Below are 21,078 nucleotides of genomic sequence, written 5' to 3' on the forward strand. Positions count from 1 at the left end.
TCATTACGATATTCCCATGATATTCTCGATAATCAGTGATGTATGATAAGGCGATGACCATCACATATGACGTCAATTATCGGGATCAATGGGTTCAGAAAAATAGTGTAATATCCTGCACCACTTTAAATAATATTTATACATATGTTAATGATGGAGGGCAGCTGTTGGGCGTCGGGGATATTTTTTTTTTCAAAATTTATACGGACATTCATTACACTGGCCGATGGCCATCGTGGCTGTGGTCTCAGTTTACAAATTCCGTTGAAAAGGGAGAAATAAGATTTTTGAAAGTTTTTCTCTTTCTCTGGTGAATTTGAGAGGGCATACGATGGCACACCGTGGAAATGGGATAAAAAAATTAAATCGTTTTGCACAATAAAAGTCGAATGTCCCTTGAGTATCCACTTCTCGGATTTTTACCTCACTTTTTCTGTTTGAGAAAAAGCTCAAATATGTGTACACTATTCTTCTATTTTTGGAAAGCCGGTGTTTCACACATTTTTTTATTCTCATTCGGTGTCTCTTTCTCGGTTGTTGTCCCCCCTTCGAGTTTGGCCAGTCGAATTGGTGTTCACGTGTTCACCAAAGAAGAAAGGAAAGACGAGTGTGTGCGCGCCGGGTTTCGCAGGCTATTTTGCTCGAAAGCATATATTTTTCGTTTCACAGTTGAATATAACCACTGGCCGGGTTTTTCGAGGTCCCAAAACCATTGAAGGGAGGGATGCATCTTTTTGGGTTTGCCTTCGGGGCCTTCAGTCAGGTATAAATTTCCGCGGCATTTCTTTTTCGTTATCCCTCAATGCTGGGGAAGAGAGACAGATGAGAAACGAAACGGGGAAACGTCCACCCATGGCAATCGATTACTAGAAACTTTTCGAGTTCTGCCCTACCTCCGCCCTCTTATGCCCTCTTCAGCAATCCTCTCCCTTCCACTCCTTTCCTCTCCATTCCTCTCCCTTCCTCTCCCTTCCTCTCCCTTCCTCACCCTTCCTCACCCTTCCTCTCCCTTCCTCTCCCTTCCTCACCCTCTCATTCCCCAAAGCATTCACATATATCGAACTCACCATGATACACCAATATCAACGAGATGGGACTCGATAGTATATTGGGAGCCGATGGCTCCCATCCTCACCTGGAGATTTCTCAGAATTGTTAGTCACGTTATATTTCATTTTATGTAGACACGTACGCCAGCATGTGTTTGGGAATTTCTTTTACCTGCTTTATAATCGACTCCATCGAGGATCAAAGAGTGGATCTATCAAATTGGAAATTTTCCAACAATACCATTATAATTACCCATGACTCTTGAAAAAATATCATTCACCAAGATTACATTTGGACGTTATCACATAACAATTCACCAAATCACCGGTCAGATTACACATCGAAGATAGTATACATCAAGGGGTGACCGCTCCCTCGAGGAATAAGGAAATGAGAGATATACAGAGTGGGGAGAGGAATGCCAATATTTTATATTTGTTCCTGAGGAGAACGTGAAAGGTTGAAAATTCAATGGAATTCCATCAATTTTAGCGGAACGAACGGAAATTTTTGTCGAAAATCTGTTTTTTTCATCAACTAATGGCCGATTTATCGCTGAAAGTCATGGACGCCCCCAGGGCGAGGGTGAAACATCATTCCCTTGAAAATGAAATTTTTTCATTAATTAACGAAGAGGGATTTATAACTTCCCTTCCGACTTTTGAGGGATGAAGATGATGATTCCACAAAATTGCATTTTTATGATAAAAAATTGTTGACAACGCCTACATTCACACCGCAGAGGATATTAAATTGGAAAAAGCCAGAAAATTGAAAATGAGCGAAAGAAAAAAAATGAGAAATGGCCTGGCAAGTGAATAAATAAATAAACCAAGACATCGCGGAAGTTTATTTTTCATTCTGACTCATTCCTTTTACTGAGTTTCGGTTTGCTTTAAACCACACGGATCGATCATGCCTGACGTGCTTGATTCTAAAATGAAAAAGAAGAGGATTAAATAACAAATTAAAATTACCGATGGAATGGGAAAAGTGCTTGATGGCTGGGGCTTATACACGTGTTTACGAAATACATGACGTGTGCGTGCTGAGTACACGTGTATATACTTTTCAGTGGTGGTAAAAAAAATACGTCCCATGGAATCACAACATAACTCAAGGCGTAGAGGGTAGAGACCCAGAGTAGAGCAGCTGTTTCGTTCTTTTTTTTTTCAATTTTTTCTTAGGGCCATTGCACACGACTGTCCGCATCTGCCCTCTTTTCCAAGTGGAGGCTCCACTCAGGATTTTTTTTTTTCCATGGAATAGGCTCTGAATATGTGATCCTCACATAGGGGCGTTGCACTTGGTATTTTCCTCACGGTGTTCTCCACTCTATTAACCGATCATCTGTGGCAAATGAATTTCTAGCCTGTATTCTACATATTTCCGACGTGAAACAACATTCTGTCGAGAAAGCATGGAGAACAACGGCTCATTAACGCCCCCCTTTTTTCCCACCATCAATTTTCATTACTGGGTTATTAAAGTGTCTAGACCGAATGGGTTTATTGATGAGATTTCGACTTTTCGAAATAAAACAGTTATAGTTTGTTAAAAAAAAAATGGTTAGATACTCGTGGAGTAGAAGTGCCTGTTGCGTGTACAGTCAATTTCCTTGAGAGCTGTAATGCCATGGCTGGAATTCCTTGTACTCTCCATTCTTTCATTTCGATTCATTTTTTATTTTCCTTTCCCTTCGTCTCATGGACAAAGCCTTGTTCCTCGATTCGTTTTTTTTTTTATTTCTTCAACATGACGTAAATACAAAACCAATCATTATCCGGGCTCGTAGTCTCGAGTGAGAAGAAATTCAATGGTCGAGGAAAAAATTAAATCCCCCGAGGAAAGTTTGAACCTCGTGTATTCAGAGAACTCTTGAATTAAATCATCGAGTGGTGTGATTATGCAATAGTCGATGGGTAATTACATTATATCGTGAATTACTGTGGGCGATATTTGATTCATATCGATCGTCGGGCCTTTTTTTTTCTCATTCTCTCGTAATTGGGGTATTTATTGCTCAACTGTCACAGTGGCTTGGCGTGCGACACCTTTTGCGGGGCGAAATGCAAAATTAGAGGATGATGGAATGATGAGGCCGCGGGCATAAACACGAGGGGAAAGAAACGAAAAGAAGGGAAAAAATGGAAATAAAAAAAAAATATAAAAACACCTATAATCTGAATATAATTTGGTGGCCCAGGTGGTGGTGCGAGATGGCGTTCTCCGATGACTTCTCTCATTTTTTCCTTTACCTCGTTTTTCAAGCTCTATGTAATTCTTTTTCCCTTCGGATGGCTTATCTCCTCGATCGATGTCTCTAATTCAACGGTCAGGCCGTATAGAACCTCGAAATCGACGTAATTATCCGCGACAAGCTAGTCGTCGAGTTCATTAACAAGGCGTATATACGTCTTTATAGTGAAAGAAAACGGCTTCAACCTGACACCCGATACTCTGCTTCCCGTTTCGGCCTATTCCTCTGGAGTTCTCTACCCGGTGTTATTATGATTTTATTCCACACTTGGGGCTTTTTAAACTTTTTTGTTGGAGGTAGGTGGACGCCCGACACGCACGGAAAACACGTGTCATTTGGTACCTAAGTGAACATGATGAGAATCCATGTAAGACATTCCTCATCTTCATTCAAACAAAACCTGAAGGATGTTATTTTCAAATGCTCGGGGAATGGTTTTCCTGGTATACGAGAGAGTGAGATAAACGGGACTTGTGCGTGGAAAGGGAGAAGTGCCTCGGGACCATCAAACTTCACTGGCTAAAGTTGTAAAAAAAAGAAAGAGAGGAGGTTAAATGGAAAGAAGTAGGTAGAGAATAGATGCAACGAGGTAGAAAGCTCCTCGCAGTATTCTATTATGGCCGGTTATCTAGATTATGGGCATTTCTTGCCTTCGAGGATCTCTCGTGAAACAGGACGATTCATCGTGGGACTTTGAGATGTGTTAAACCGAGGTCCTACGTTCCTCCACAGCTTTATTCACATTCCCAATGACTCGCAAATAAAAAAAACTCATAATACGAATAAAAATGATCAGCCAATCAATTTCTTGTGATTGCCAATAAGTGATTTTGCTCAATCTCTTTCAATAAGTAAAAATTCTGAGCATTTGTCAATTGGTGGAGAGGACGTAGGTGTAGGGTCCTCGTGTTTCACTTGTATCTCATTTATAACCAGCCATTATTCCAATGGATATGGATTAATCACTGGTGAATTGAGACTCATGTACTTCATCAATCTGAGATGATTGTATTTTGCCGGTTGGATATTCGGATGGGGCTGAATTCCCCGGAAGCTCGACAAAAAGGTCATCATCACGTGGACCAAACCGAGGATATCTCTGGTGTTTCAACCCGGACACAAGGTTAGCATTGAAAAATACCTCCTGGAGGTGTAACATCGAGGAGTCTTGCACTGCGTGCAAGCATTGAGGTGCTTGTTTCGTCGAATTGCACGTCGTGGTAGCGGTTAATAATGTTTCGTTTCTGTATTTTTTCTCTCTCTCTCTCTCTCCCCTCATCTCTCATTTCTTTTTCAATTTCTTGCCGACATATATATAGTTTTTTTGACGCTTTGAAGAGCGACGTTCGTGAGAGGACGATCCCTCAGCAAAATGAGAGACGAAAGTGCGTGTAAGCGCCGCAGGATAACGGTTGCTCACCGCCCCGAAAGAGGGATATATATACACACATATATAAAGCCGAGTACATATATACACGTTTGAAACACCCCGAAACGGTGAATGCGCCGCTCATTACGGGATAATGGGTTATTTCGATCCTCCTCGAATTACTCACCCGACAATGAGGGATTTGATTTGAAAAACTTGGTGTATCCCAGAGAGCCTCCCATGAGCGAATATCTTTTCTCCATCCTCATACTCCGTCTCTCATTTTTATTTCTCTACTCGCCGCGGAAAACAAACCGCGTTCAAGAATAAAGAGATATCTAGACATACATCCACTCCCACCTGGAAATAATATAGCGAGCGCTCGAAATTTTATCCAATAAAAATATTACCCCTCCAATGATTTCAAAAAAATATTGCAAGTAAGAATATTACGATTTCATTTTATCCCCAGCTCACCAATAATAAATATTGAAAATATAACTTGAATATATTGAAGATATAATTCCATCAAAAAATTATCACTCACTTATAATTTTTGGATTAAATTTGCTCTTCCGGGGTTCGAGAAAAAATTTCGAAAATTTGGAAAAATTCGAAAATTTGGAAAATTTGCAGGAAAAAATTCATGGAAATTTTCGAACCAATGACTCTAGTGGTGGGATAGTAATTTTTCATGTAATCTTCACCCCGTGCGCACACACGTGTGAATTGTTCAGTGGGATGTTTAAAAAGAAAAATAATGTGAAATTGCAGATTTCATTGGACCTCTCTTTTTCCCTGGGCTCATACCCCCAGTTATCTTCATCTCGCTTACTCGTTCTCGTGCGACCCTAAATTCCCTCCACCCATTGCCACGTTACATCGGATACAAGAGCCGGTCGAGTCTGGACTCTACGGGCGCAATCTCCTTCATGGATTTACAAGCGGTCCGTGCCCTCATACGCACTTTGTACAGTCTTACCATCCATCTCATTCTTCTCCTCCTTTTCTCCTCTATCTCTCATTTTTCATATATATTTTTTTCTTTCTCCTCACTTTTTTCTCTTCTCCAGCCTCTTCTCTGTTTCCCTTTTGCCCACCCCCTTCATGCACCCAGTTATATGTACATCTCACCCTCGCATACATCAGAGCACTCGTCTTTATCTCTTTCACTATCGCTTTTGTGTGTCTCGGGGTCTCCACAAAGAAATGACTGGCGTCCGAAGGAGTCTTCCGGGTGCTCCTCTACCCCCGGTGGGTGATGGGGCGGAAATCTCTATTGTGTCATCGGTACACTAGTTACAAATCTTGCTCCAGTCCTTGGAGTAAGGGGGAATTGAAAAAAAAAATTCAGGAGAATGAGTTTACACCGATTGTTGGTCTCTCGGGGATTAGATATACAGGATACAAAACCACGGGTATCTTAATTTAAAATTTTACGTAATCTCGCTGAAATCTTCATGGTTGGTCGAGTTTGGGGTCTCATGGGGTTACCCAAGCAAAAAATGATGAAAAACCAGACGTTGTGAGGGAATGGGTGCTGTCGGGGGCCAGATGACGGCTATATTCTTGATACAACAATTATTGGGACTTTTTTTTTTGTGGGAATCACTCTATATGTATATGACTGGCGATCATCTCTTTTTCCATTTTTTTTTTGTACCCCCTTCGTGTTTTGGACACATTACGGGGATTCGAGTCCTCCCTGTTGTTGTTACATGAAATTATACACGCGACAAATTCCCGTGGGTGCGGTATATCCGAGTGAGGGTTTTATTTAAAAAACCCAGATAGATTTGGGCGGCTTTTTTTTTTCTCGTCGAGGGGGAGAGATATTTCACAAGTGGTTTTTGGAAATCCACGGGATCGTGTTTCTCAAATCCAGGGGCTGTTTTCCAACAGGAAACAGCTGGGCTGAGAGAAATGATCGCTTATGTTTTTTCAATCTATCAGTGCTCCTCATCTTATTTAATCGTGATAACATTATTTAGGTGTTGCGATCATTCTGATGGATAGGGAATATGAAAAATCATGAATATGGATGGTGTAAAAATATTAATGTGCCCTGGAATGTGAGCAAGTCGAGGGCGCGAGAAAGTGCACGTGCGTGCAGTACGTGGGCGTGTAACCGTTGCCTCCTTGACTTCCGGTTTTGTACAGTGTTGGTGGCAGTTTAGGAGATAATGAACAAAATAAATCGTTGATGCCGTAAAGAAGAGTACGAATGAGAGAATAAACAAAAAAAATGGGAACGATCTTTTGTTCGGGGGTTGAAGAATGTGAATGGAAGGAGGAAAAAGTTATATGAAAAAAAGGAAACGCCAAACAATGCCGAGCGTTTTGATTCATCAGAGTAATTTCTCCTCCCACTTGTAATTGTGTCGTTTATTTGTTTGGGTTGTTTCTTCTTCTTCGTCTTTTTTTTTTTCACTGTTGATGTATGATTTTTCACTGAGTATCCATGTCACGGAACGGAGAGTACATACGGACAGAGTGATTTACATGAATCGAGAAACGAACGCTGAATATATATAAATTGAAAAAGTCCACCGCTGTCAGGAATTCTCTTCAAGGAAATGGTCAAAGCTATATGCTGGGGAGATAAGTGCGCATTGACGACATATCGAGAATGTTTGTGAGTTTAACAATGCGAATTCAATGTTTAATAAATTCTCATCGGGTATAAAGTACATTTATCCATTGGTAAAACGAGTTTTAATAAATATTCACCCGTCAACCGAGACACTTCAATAATTTGATGGTCCTATCAGCGGTGGAATTTTAAATTTGCATAATACACGCTGTAGATTCTAGTTTTGAGTGTAGAGAGATTCGATCCGACGGCAGGCGAGTTTTCAAGTCAGAGAGCTATCACGTTAGGGATAATAAAAAAAAGCAGAGAGAGAGAGAGAGTAGAAAAATAAAAAGCCAGTGGATAAGAAAACCCTTTCCAAGAGTCTTAGGAATTTCTATATGGGTAGATAGTGCTGAGAATATATAACACCATAAAAAAAATCTCGTTTTGTCGCTTTTATGACAAACCAAGAGATGATACCTGTGCCCGTGAGGGCGCTGCGTTACCAGCATCGAAATCTCCGAGACTTAAACATCATATATGTGCAATAAATATATGTTATTACACATGAGAACGGGATTTTCACGAGTCCCTTGTTATTGAACGCGCGGTATTAGAGGCCGGCATTGAATGTACATCTGGTATTTAACGCATGAACATATCGGTAATAATCCAGTGAGTTAAATAATAACAATTTATACAGATTATACTGTAACTTACATTGAATTTGTTGTGTTCCAGTACATGGTGCTGGTTTTTGCGCAATTGCTCACTGTCGATAGGAGTACAGTTTGCAGACAAATGAGGAAAACCAGAGTAACGCATGATGGGGACACCATCGTAACTAAACGAGTACCAAGGTATTTCAATTGTTGGCGAACACTGGAGACTCTGAGTGATATTTTTATCAATATATCCACCACCTTCGTCGTTTACGTTGTCTACCACCATCCACCTTCCACCAAAACCAACCGACCACATCCATACACACTATTACACTTTAAATAATTTATCCACTCCGATTATCAACTCCGTTATGATGACACGTATCTCTCCATTCATTGGATATTATCGGGATATATTTTTCTCTTGGATTAGCGTTTTCTTTTTTTTTTTTTTCACCACTCAGACTCGACAAGTGAGTCTTATTCAATGGTTTTGATCATTCATTGGTTCACTGTACTCGGGTAAATCCAATAGCTATTGTTCCGCATGCCGTCAACCCTGGCGTTTACCCCGGAGACGCCGGAAGTCTTTTGCATTTCCGTCTACGTTTTACGATAAGATTCTAAATTGCCTCCAACGCATCCACAATAATAGCGTTCACTTCTGCAACCGTGAGAATAAGTTTATCACACGCGTTGAATTATCCAAATCAATAGATACAATCCAATGTACACGCGATACCGAGTTTTACTCTTTATTTATTCACCCATTTACCATGTGCACATCGGAGTAACTACTAGCACAATGAATAACACCATGGGAGTGCGTTTATCTGTTTTTCCCTATTTATTTTTATTTTCTTTTTTTTTTTTCCACAAACTTCAGTTCGCACGAGAATTTTTCTAGCACCTCTTTGACCAGCGAACACTCGATTTTATCAATATCCAATCAAAGTATGAAACACAAACACTCACAGAAATGATAAACAGAAATAAAAGTCAATGAACAGGAATAATTACTCTGGGTTGTTTTTGTTTTGACGATTGTGATAGTTGTTAATGGCTCCGAATATGCACGGGAGATATGAGTTTTATTGAATGAAATATCTCGGTGATTTTTAATAACGACCTTCCCGAGTGGAGTCGCAACCGCGTCTGTTGGCCGAGGGGATTGTCGGCACCAAGCGCTTCGTCGTTTCACTTCGGATACGATGCCTGCTACGGAATCACCCGACAACCCACGGACATCCACGAAATTCCTCATTCCCCCACTCAAAAATCTATCTGTCTCACTCAAACACACTCGGAGGGGATGAACTTTTCCTCCCATATGCTTGCAGATATATTAACAAAAGTTGAATACTCCTGTGCGCATGCATTTATCCACCGTCACTCAATCATTCGACTTGTCATGAATTTTATGGGTTAAAAATGCAAAATCTAATTTTATGAACCAGCTATTTGCTGATGTTGCTGTGGAAAAACATAAACTGCGGCAAGTTCGGTAGTTGTTTCGCGGTGGGTCCTAAAGACACTCGCGGTTATTAGTCATTTTCGTTCTTCTTTCGTATCTTCTGTTTTCATCTTTCTCGCTTTTTTTTCCGCTTCCTTTTTTTTTTTAAAACGTTTCGGTTCTTTCTTTAGAGGGCCACTTATGTCGAGAGTGTTGCTCGGAAGCGTTTCTCTCGGGTGCTAACGATGACAGCCACGACGTCTCGATTCCACTTTGAATTAACTCCATTACTAGATTCTTTGGTTCGCCAATTAATTTGGTTCAATCGAATTATTAGAGCCTGATATCGGGAAATTGTGAATTGTAGAATCACTGCTGTGGGGCATATTGCGTGGCGCCATCGTGTATCCGGCATTCTCGGGATGATATTAGACAGATATATCTCCCGAGCTATCCGACCAATGGAGAAATGAACCGGTATCTACCCACGGACCAGTCATGTTGGTCATTAGTACGACAAAAGTTAACGCTCAGTGGGAACCTATCGAGTCTACCTATCTTCTCAATCCTTCCTGTAAACCATCGTGGGGACATATTTTCATTATTGTCCAGTTAAATTTAAACAAATGTCAATGGGACTGATTAGTGGACATCGGATAATAAATTGGTCCATCCCACGTCGAGCCAGCGATCGAAAAAAATCGATGACTCCAAGAGAAAAAATCTGTCATAGATTTTTAATAACTTTATCGTGTGAATTTCGTATCGAATGATGGGAATAACTGAAAAATGTTTATATAGGTAGATGGTGGGATAGGCTCGGGAATAGGTTGAAGGAGGATGTAGGGTAGGGACTCGTTTTGAGATTACAGGAGAGGAGAAAGAGGAGGCGATCGAAGTAAAAGGAGTAAAGTGGGAGGGCTTTTATAATAAAGTCAAGTCACGCTCGGTAAGTCCAACATTTTAAATCCTTCTCAAACAAACTCTCTCGAGGCCCCGCAGGTCGGCACTCTCCGATCGCTGACCCTCGATCCGCGTTCGATACACATCTATCCTTTGGAGGAGCTACGCGTTTGTCGTTCAGTTGCACAGCATCACATGTAGAGGAGAAAGGGATACCATACCGATAAAATCGAATATCCCAAATACAATGCACTGCATTACCAGAATATGTAAGTCACTGGGTAATTCGTACGTTGCTAGCATTGGGTTATAGCAATAGAATACCGAATTCAACAAATATTTGTCGAAAAATTTCTCAAAGTGTTCGCACGCGTCAAGATGCAGCGAGTGGATGAACCTTTTTCCATTCTTTATTTTGTCGTGGGGTTGTACAAATGAAAACGAGAAAATAAGGAAATAAGGAAATAGGGATAAGGCGAATCCTAAGTACACAAACTTTCTTGAAATGGTCTTTTGACGGGCCACTAAACAGTTTTCACTTTGAGGGCACCAACAAGAGGGGCTGGAGGTTATTTGAAAATTATTTTACGGGGGCAGGTGCGTTTAGTAGTGCATTTTCAGGACCTCAGTCAACGAGGGGATGATTCTTCCAACTGCGAAACCCACCGAGGTCAAACAATAACTGACCGGGTATCCTTAAGAAGCTTGCCAAGGGACTCTCCCGAGGGGGTTCTCCTAATGTTTATTTTATAATAAGTGGAGACTAGTTTTCCTTCCTTCTTCTTTTTAACTCGAACTTTTTTCTCTTCTTTTTCCATCCCCCTCCGATAGCTCAGAGCGATGGGAGGACAATGGAGCCATATTGCCTCATTGTTTTTGAAAGTTTCTCCAGCAGTATCATTGGCGCCATAGAGTCACGGTCGTCGTCACGATGTTATTTTTCTTTCCCCTATTCCTCTCCTTTTTTTATCCCTCGAGCTTCCTTTTTTCCCCACTTTTTCTTCCCCGTCATCTTCATTTTTTTATATTTTCCCAACAAGCAATAAGCTTCGCCTCTTTCTCCAGTTCTCTCTATACTGTTACTCTTTTGAGGATGAAGATATGAAGCGACACGATGGTAACGAAATTTTATCCCAGTATTAACCGTAGAATAAAAGCGACCCGTCCGAAATTAGGTCGCATTTGTGACGTTGGCAATTTGAAATTTCATTTTATTTTCTCACATGATTCTATTTTCCAGGGGCTCTCTCATTTTTTTTTCTCTCTCTCTGTAGTTTATCCAAAGGGAGGTCAGACTTGAGTGGAACAATTTGCACGGCAATACTTCACGGTGTGCTGGAGGCAAATTCTTCATGATAAAATGAATGTGTAAAAAAATGAGTGGATGGTTTTCATTGCCGGACGAAAATTCGTGTATTTATCCACGTGACATTGACTGGACTGGTGAAAAGAATTGAGAAAGAAGAGGAATTGTAGGGGGTGGGGTACGAATACACAATGGCAAAAGGTATTCTATTATTCCAGATGGGCCCCCCTCTATCTCTGGATGGGGCTCCCAGAGAATGTAACCCATGAAATCATTCCCCGATATCTCATCGTCTAGCCCCTCTTCAAACCGCACCGTACAAACCCGAACTAATGCACACGAAATACTTCTTGCCTCTGTCATTCTGGCTTGTTTCATCCCCCTGCCTCCCCTATTTGCTCCATTCTTGGGTTACCATGTATTTGAGGGCCTCATTTCAAATGTGTGTACATATACTGGCATCTCATGTGGCTCAATCATTCATCATCGTCCACTAATAATCCGCTTTTCTCCACAATGCCCCGATCTATATCAAATTTCATCGATAACAGTTTTTCTCATGCGTTACACCCCATATTATTTTTTTTTATCGTCTCCCACCGTTGTTGATATTTGTGAAATCATTCGGCGATATTTATTCTGTTTGATATTTATCGTCGCCCTTCCCAGGGGAATCGTTTCACAACCGTCTTACACATTTTTTTCAAATTCTAATAACGGTTGCAGTGGAATTTTTTATGGCGTGGGTTGTCATTTTTTTTTTTTTTTTGGATCAGATCGCCCGTGAAAGTCACCATCTATCTTCGAAATTCAACAGAAATTTGTCTTTTCTGGTTAATGGGCAGCACAATTCGAAGACAGTTTGAATTTTCAATCTGGTTTTGAAAATTAAAATATGAATTCAAGTTTTTAATAAATATCGACTGCACGTGAGTGCGGGCTTGAATTTTTATTTTAATAAAAAATAAAAATTTCATTGAATATTCAGAACGTGACCTGATTTCTCAGTATCAAAATCGGTATTAATTTCATGTGACTTGGTTGTTAAAATATTCAAGCTCTCTCGACTTTTCGTTTTCTCTCAGCAGAGGCGAAAAAAATGTATCACTTTTTTTTTTACATTCTAAAATCTCCAATTTATAACTTGCATCCGGATAAAATTCACTTTGTTTCGGCCTTTTATCCGGATTTATAAAAAAAAGAATGTTAAAAATTTATCCCCATTCATCAATATCTGCCCTGGATTTCCCAGCTTTCACATCCCGAGAAATGAATGGCACAATTTTAGTTTTTGTTACGTGTCACTTAATATTAATAATTTGATTATTTCGAATCAATAAGTCATTTAGTTTCTTTTGTACGGTGAGTTTATGGAATGGTCGCCAGGGTTTACTGCGGTCCTCTCGTTGCAATTGGGCTTAATGACGCCGAGTTAACTTGTTTATCGTGTGTTCACACCGCTTTTGTTCGCGCCCATATAATATATTGTTGTCAGTTGAAAGTGACTCACGATTTGACCATCCGGAATTTTAAGATCTTTTTGATTGACCCTTGTTCCTCCCCAAAAGAGAACCACCGTTGAATATAGATTATTCCGAATGTTCAATAAAATATTGAATCGTGTGTGGGATTTTGAGAGGTAAAAAGGTAAAAATAATACGAGAGGTAAAATAAAAATTGGAGGAAGGGGGAGGAGGAGAAACAATGATACATGTTCCACGGGAGCCGGAAGGATATAAGTTACTGTGTTGTAAAGCAAGAGATCATGACTCAGAACCGATCGCGATTCGCTTCTGACGATAGCACAAGAGAAAGTTTTGCTTGGATAACTTGAATTGGGCTCTTGCATTGTAGTCACGAGCTCCTTGCCACGATGTTGCTACAGTGTATCCAAGCATTTAGTATTATCAACTTTTTTCATTCAAACCACTGACTTTTTGATTCTACCCACAAGACCGTCATTAATAGCAATTAGTCTTCTTGATGAATTTTTTATGAGTCGTTATAGCCGAGTTACGTTGCACAACCGATCCCCAAGACTTGTTTTCCATAATTGTCTAGACACGATACGAATTAATTGTACGAGAGCTATTACTTCCACTATGACATAAATTGGTTAATGTTTTTCATATCCCACGGTACGATTGTCAGGTTGAGTTTGATTATTGGAAAAACAGTCGCAGATTTATATTATGCTGCAATAGTCTACCTCCGATGATTTCTCGGGTTTGTTCTTTTTTTTTATTTTAATAAATTGACGATGTGCTTTCTCGGGAGTCTTAATGCGCAACCCACCGGATCTCGATTACTCATTTCTCATTAATCTCGGATAATATGAGTTCACGACACGTAAGCATAATTCGCTTTTTTCTCTCTCCCTCTATTTAATGAGTGTGAGATAAGAGAATGATCGAGTTTCATCTTGGTACATTAATGCCAGTGAGTTTCGAGTATATAGGAGTAACATAAAATATTCATTATTCTTTGAAATGGGCACTGAAAGGATTTTGGGTGAATGGAAATTCAACCGCCATTGACCGCAAAGACAATGGTTTAATTGAGAATCGATTTTACGTAAATACCGATGAGCTACTGACTCAATCGTGGAGCGAGCAATTACAGCTACCACATTTTTTTTTTTGGTTTTTTTTTTTTTTTTGGAGCTAATCGATAATACCCCACCGCCTGAAGGCAAATATTTTTCGATGATTCCCACACGTTTGTTGGGGGATTGGGGAATTTTTTGTTACCACCAATAATAAAGATTCTTACGAGTTGAACCTGGACATTTGAAAAAATGAGTCCATTGGAATGAACGGCTAGACGGGATTTTTTTCTTTTTTAATGGATAATCGGACAAAAGCTGAAGAGGTTTCATCGTTGGCCCCCAGAGGCTAAAACTCAACAGAGGTATATTTTGACGACTGAAAATGGCAGGCTATCGTATCCAGAGACCCAGTATTTTTTGGGGAGTCTCTGCGATTTCGCAATTCACTCCCGATGCTTGGCTAGTTTTGTTGGTGTTTAAATATCGTGGCTTTCTCTATTATTTCCAACGCTAACATTCAACGTTTCTGGTTGGAATAACATTTCGTTTTCAAGTCCCTTTCCGTTTCGCTTGTGGTAGCCACCTGCACGGGGAAAAAAAAGTTTACACGCATTTCGCTGCCTGGCAATTACCATCCCCTTTTTTTTTTCTCTCATCCCTATTCGACAAATCAAATGATCGGTGTGCACTGCAAAAACACGCTAGACTCATTTAATTTTTTCCCCAGATGGAATGCACGGACTCAAATCTTTCAGTTTCTTTTCGCTTTTTTTTTCCTCTCTCCGTTTACGAGAATCCGACTTGTATAATTATGTGGCACTTGAAACAACTAACTTTCTACATATTTTTGAAGACGTTTCATTCCGAGTTATAGTTAAATAGACACTAAATTATCATCCCATACGTATTTTCAGGTATAATAACGGTGATTTTATTAAAGATTCTCGATGATTAACGGCGGTTATTAGAATGCCATTGGCGGGCTGGTTTGTGTAATTAACATAATAGATTTTTTTTTTCTCGAAAAGCACAGAAATACTTTGTAGCATGTGTGGAGCCATGTAAATACCTTCAATTTGCGATGGAGGAGTGAGGAGAGAGGAGATAAATAAAAGAAATGGCGAGCCAGTAAATGCGGAATGTTTTTTTCAATTTAAATATAAAACTTTCTCGGGCGTATAAATCAGCGCCGAATGAAGGCACCCGAAAGGATGAATTCCTCAGGTTGATGCAGTTTTCAGTTTGAGTTTAACTCTGAATTTGGCGAATACGGCTTGTTTGTAGTCGAATGGGCCCAGCGGTAGAAACCAGTCACTATACCTGCCAACTCGACACAACTCGAACACTTCCTCCGCCCTCCACCCCTTCTCCCCCTTTAATCCCCCAAAAACACGTGTTTATACGCAACATCATCCAACCCCCTTGGCCCTCAGGTATCACCAACTCTCTCTCTCGCATTCATCTCACTCTCCCTCATTGACCAACCACCGAAGGTACCACCGAAGGTACCACCGAACGAACCACCGAAGGTTCTCCGAAGGAGAATCAAGGCGACGATGTATTCCTCCACGTGACAGAATAGCAAGCGTCAGTATATCCTGATTCGGGCTGACGGTGGTAGCAGACTTGAGAGGCTATTTCCAACGAAATAAAGTGCCGCCGGGTGCTCAACTTATTCAAGATTTTGGAATGCGACAGTGTCCCAGGCGCAAATCGTTACGCGTGATTGGCCATGTTTATTTAACTTTATTTTACCCAATTTTATTCTACTCTCCTGCCACCGTGGCGTGATTCTCCTTTGCCAAGCCGCCAAAATTCTGGATGATTTTCTCACGAGTACGCGCTCTTTACGCGGAATCATTAGATGCGTGTATGCGCATTCACTGACAATGACTGTTAGATGGTGAGGGGGAATGAGGGAGAGAGATGAGTGCGAGGGGGTTAATGCCAAAGGGGAACAAAACCCAAGTGTAGGAAACTCCCTCAGCCAATGAGGAGGCCTCGATATGGCGGCCATTTTAATGATCGGACCAACGTAAACAAAGGCGAGAGAGGAAGAATGACTTCCACCCCTCCGGGCTGCTTGCCGAGTCTTTCTTTTCCCTCTTCCCCCTTATTATTTTCTCTCATCCTCTCTCCCTCTCTGACTGTTTTTTTTTCCTCTCCCTCTCTCTCTCTCTCTCTCTCTCTCCTTTTTTTTTTCAACTCTCGGTACAGCCACCGTGTGTGAACTACGCGTCAAAGCGTCAACACCCGCGTATATGCACGTACTTGCACGCCCACGTGTGCACGCGAGGGGTGCAGTCGACCAATCGTCGACCCGCATCTCGCCTTGCCTTCACCTCCCTCTTTCACACACTCCCCCTTGCCCGTTATACTATATTCATAACTCGTATACCATATATATATGCGGTTGTATATATGTGCCAACGAGAGGAGGTTGCACCGGCAGAAATTTTTTTTTATCCAACATCCAGATCGCTTGTCTTCCTTGTGCCCCGTTTGGGGCTTAACCCCTTACGGAGATCCTCGCCGAGTGATAAGGAAGCTCTCGGTGCCGCGGAGAGAGCGTTATAAACTTTATGACGAGCTCACTCACTGTGTTGTACCTCTCGCCCCCACCGTTGAAAAAAAAAAAATATATATATATTTTTTTTTTCCTCTTCTGCCTTTTTATTTTGAATCTGACCGGGCAAAAAGAGTCGTGATCTGAAGCGAGTTTGTTTATACTCTCTGGGCATACTTGAATCGGCTCAATCCAAAGGGGGCGAAGGAGGAGAGAGAAATGAAAGAAAAAAAAGTAGTGTTTGATCACGCCTGTGCGGTTTGAACAAAGGAATGTAATTCTGATATGGGTCGCGCGAGGGCCCATCAACCCGGAGGAGTGAGGGTTTTTAGCATGAAGAGGTAAAGAGGTGAGGAGAGAGCCGCGAGCGCCGGAAGTGCGCTCGCCCTCCACAAGGAATTTGTCAAGCGTGAGAATGAAATGCGATAGCCGTTTCATTCACACGTTTCTCGCTCCTTCTTGCCACCCCCTTTCGACGTTTTGTAATGCCCGGTGTGACGACAAAAAAATGCCACTTTTTCCGCACGATTCCCCCAATTTTTCAATATTCATCCCTTTATGGTATTTTTGTTTAACCGATTTTTTTGGACAATTTATCCCAACTTTATCGTAACCTCTTGTTCATTCATTTTCTTTTCTCTCTGGATCAGTGGAATTTTACTGGTGGTCGTAACACGTCGGACTCTGGGTCTTCGTTACTCACTTTTGCGTGCCCCTCCGATCGAATCTCTTGGGGGCTCTCCTCTCCGCAGCAGGTCACGGGTGTATATATACAAGGTATATATACACGAAGGGACGCAGCAGCTCCGGTTACCACTCTTCGACGGGTTAGCCTGCCAAAACCTCTTTCCATTGCTCGCGCCCTCGTTTAGACTTACTCCTCTTTCCTCTCTCCATCCTCTGTATCTCCCCCGTCGACTCTTCGATTTCTTCTCCATTTTTTCTCCTCATCCCCCTTCCCTCACCACCCTTACCCCTTTTTTCTGTCTTTATCACCACCGAATCGTTTGCTTGGCGACATTGTTGCTGACTCCAGGATCAATATGACTGTGAGACATCTCTCCCTAGCTTCTTCATTTCTTCATCTTACGACGGCAACGATAAGAAAAAATGAAGAAAAAAAGGATAAATAAAAATGTCTTCCTTCTCCTGTGGCTGTTGGTCTATTCCCCCAGTCATCTATGCAACGAGCATTTTCTGGCATAATGGAGGCAAAGTTGAATGGTTCGCCGAGTCCATACCAGGGGAATCGACCATTATAATTATCGGATCGGCCTATCTCCTAGAGAAGCTCTCACTGTTATTATGCTTCAGCGAGGAGATGGCATTTTTAACCAGTAAAAAGTCAAGCTGGAATGATTTGTAAGTGAACCGATGAGATGGTATTCGCCACGGGATGTCGCCGCATTTCTGGCGGATTTCTTCTCGCTTTTGGGAGGGCCCCTTCCTCCCACCCCACCCCAAAGAGATACAGTCTAGGATTTTTGCGTGTCGATTCAGCCTTCGGGATTTTAGGACGCGTGCAGAGAGACTCGATATATCATCGAATCGGCATTTCTTTCTATCTTTAATTTCTCGCAGGCCACTGTCTGAATATTCCATCATTTTTTTCCCCTCAATCTCCTTAATTTGTTCTCTCCCCCTCCCTCGATTCGTCGAAGGGGAGAGGGATCTTTTAAATAGTCTGAGGTGGTTATGGACATTTCACGTGAATATAAGCAATTTTATCGCACTCATCTAATTGTAGGCGGTGGCTATCGGGTTGAGAAAGAAGGTTAGTGGAAGTAATGAAGGGCTGGGTTGTACATGCAGGTTGACACATCGGACTATATATTAAAATATATAGGTATATAATGTATCCATTCTCATCGCCGGCCAACCCTGATGGGCAAAGCCTTACGAAAGTTAAGCACGCGAGAAGGAAGTCACCCAAAGATGGCTGATGGGTTCTTGTAACCAACACCAGCAGTAGGCAGCCATTTCTGATACAAAACTCACGAGGAATACGATACCAAAAGGGCTTTTCATCTCGGGGCACCCATAAGCCCACCCTCGATCGTGTTACATTCTTCACTTTAACCATTTCACCTCAAAGATGGCCGTTCGTTCTTAGCATCCGCCATGCATCGCCATAATCGCGGTAAATCATCATTCCGACATTGGCTTATCCTTACTACACACGAAAATCATCATTTTTTTTTTTTCACCTCACTTCCCATTCCTGCATAACCAAGTGTTTACCACGATCCCGATGATTTTTCCATGATTGTTCGATTTTTCAACGATTAACCGGATTTTCAACAAACGTCAAACCGATAAACTCTGTCATACCGGTGGATCGTTAATACTCGAGTCTTGTCTACTCTCTTGTTCATTTTGTGACCTTGGATAAGTGCTAAATACACATAACATGTATGAGATACAGATGAGGGGATAAGATCGCGTGTGTAAACTCGTTCAAAAAAATTTATATCAAGGTCTTGCATGTCGCACGCCCTGCCTCCTATGATTAACATACAAGATGAATCTAGCCACGATCTATCATCGATCTGCATTTGTACGTCACACTGTCCACCATTAAACATCCCCCGCGATAATCCATAAAAACCCAACCAAAAAAAAAAAAAAAATCCTCAAATAGCTCTTTGTCCGTACGTGCATGAAGAATCATTGCTCACGTGTTTAGAGTGCGTGTAATACTATTGGCGAGATATAACAGTAACACTTAACGTTGTCAGCCATCCGTAGCATCCCGTCCTTATTCTCCATTATTCTTGAGACAATGTCACCGCTATTCCGCAATTATTCCGAGCAATGCGATATGATATTTTGATGCGAGCGAATTGGAGAGGAGAATTGAGAAAAGCTCGAAGGGCTATTGCATAGACCGCGTATCTTCATACATGGAATGAATGAAGATAAAGGTTGTGGCTCACAGATGAAATACCCGGTACATTATTAGTTATTGCATTAAGTACAACTAGGTATAGGATAGTTAATTTCACAGTGGCATGTGGTCGCTCCTCGCGAACGATTGCTTCTTCTATTGCCGGACGCGACGCCCCGGTCATATGCATAATGTAATTGACTTCATCCCCCTAACTTCTATCCTACCATATAGCTCGTCTTTCCGTTTGATTTTCATATACATCTCTTCTCTCTTCACCTACGGTTATTGCCACTGGCATTCTTCAATAAACCAAAAGCCTCTCTGCCTCTTCAAACCATTGCCCAACGCCAAAGGAGAAATATATCTCGCTCTTTCTCTCTTATTGGCAATCATTCCCCCAGCTCCAGGGGAATGCGCGTGGGATATCCCAGAGTACATAACCTATCTCTTCCTTCTGCCATTTTATTTTATTTTACTCGCGCTTTTTTTTTTATCGTTTTTTCCTCTACCATCGTTTATAGGCGCGGGTGCGGTTCTAATGGGATCCACACTCACTCTGTACCCCATGTATATCTATTTATAGGTGTATTATATAGCTTCTCAATCAATTGCCACTACGTTGTTAATGGATCTCCAGTGACTCACCTGAAACAGAAAAATATTTTATCCTTATTTTTTGTTATACTCAATTATACAGGGATTTTTTTTTCTTTGTAATAGTGATTATTTCGGCGGTACAGGGGATTTTCAATCACTGGAGGAAATTGAAACGTTGAAATTCTGTTTGTATATCGCACTCAGTCATCTGGGGATTGGAATCGTGTGACTGGGTAATCTCATTCGAACAGTAGTCTGAAATGACTTGAGAGGTATATGTTGGCTGGTGTAGGTAGCGCCATGAGACATTTGTCACTCAAATGCTGGACCGAATGGATATCCATAAACCCACGTGAAAATTGAAGGTAAAAAATCCATTTCACGTGGGACTTTTACCACTTTGACAAGATAAACTAGGAGGTTGACAGGTAGAGATATCATTTTACCCTCGTTTTGACGAGACGATGATAATCCTTGTGGTGGAGTTCCCGACGTGAACAGTTAGTGTGCAGTCGTGTTGCTCGTAATTTATATGTATCAGGCGCATGCTCATGTGAATTAGAATATGTACGAGGAAAATGCAAATAAATTCAGGGGTGATTCTGCGAATGCACCGAGGCATAACGGTTGAAGGAAACGTGTGATCCGCAGGAAGAGGTGGTGAGCTAATGCATTCCTAGAGTTGATCAGATTGTCGGGAAGGGCAAGAGGAAAAAAATATATAATAATCTTTCATCTGATTTTTTTCTTGTCCTGTGGTTTCCCCGTTGCCCATTCAATCTACAACTCGTTAAAAATATTCACATCTCAAACTTGACCGGATATTTTTAGAATTGAATTATCAGTGCCATTGTCACAGTTATTTCCGAGGTGACAATTGCTGTGATAGTCTGGGC

General features: G+C 41.3%; 1 protein-coding gene across 2 annotated transcripts in view; it reads right to left on the minus strand.

Moving 5' to 3' along the window:
• Ephrin (ephrin) overlaps positions 1 to 21,078 on the minus strand; it is a 173,173-nt gene that overhangs the window by 9,814 nt on the left and 142,281 nt on the right. Inside the window, exon 1 of one of the 2 annotated variants that reach the window (XM_011310123.1) lies at positions 7,975 to 9,059. The exons of the other annotated variant lie outside the window; for it this stretch is intronic. Coding sequence (XP_011308425.1) covers positions 7,975 to 8,093 — 119 coding nt within the window. The 5' untranslated portion in view covers positions 8,094 to 9,059. Of the gene's footprint in view, positions 1 to 7,974; positions 9,060 to 21,078 lie in introns of those variants that run through there. 2 annotated transcript variants of the gene reach the window in all.

This window comes from Fopius arisanus, unplaced genomic scaffold (assembly GCF_000806365.1).
Source record: "Fopius arisanus strain USDA-PBARC FA_bdor unplaced genomic scaffold, ASM80636v1 scaffold00072, whole genome shotgun sequence".
Taxonomy (NCBI): Eukaryota; Metazoa; Arthropoda; class Insecta; order Hymenoptera; family Braconidae; genus Fopius; species Fopius arisanus.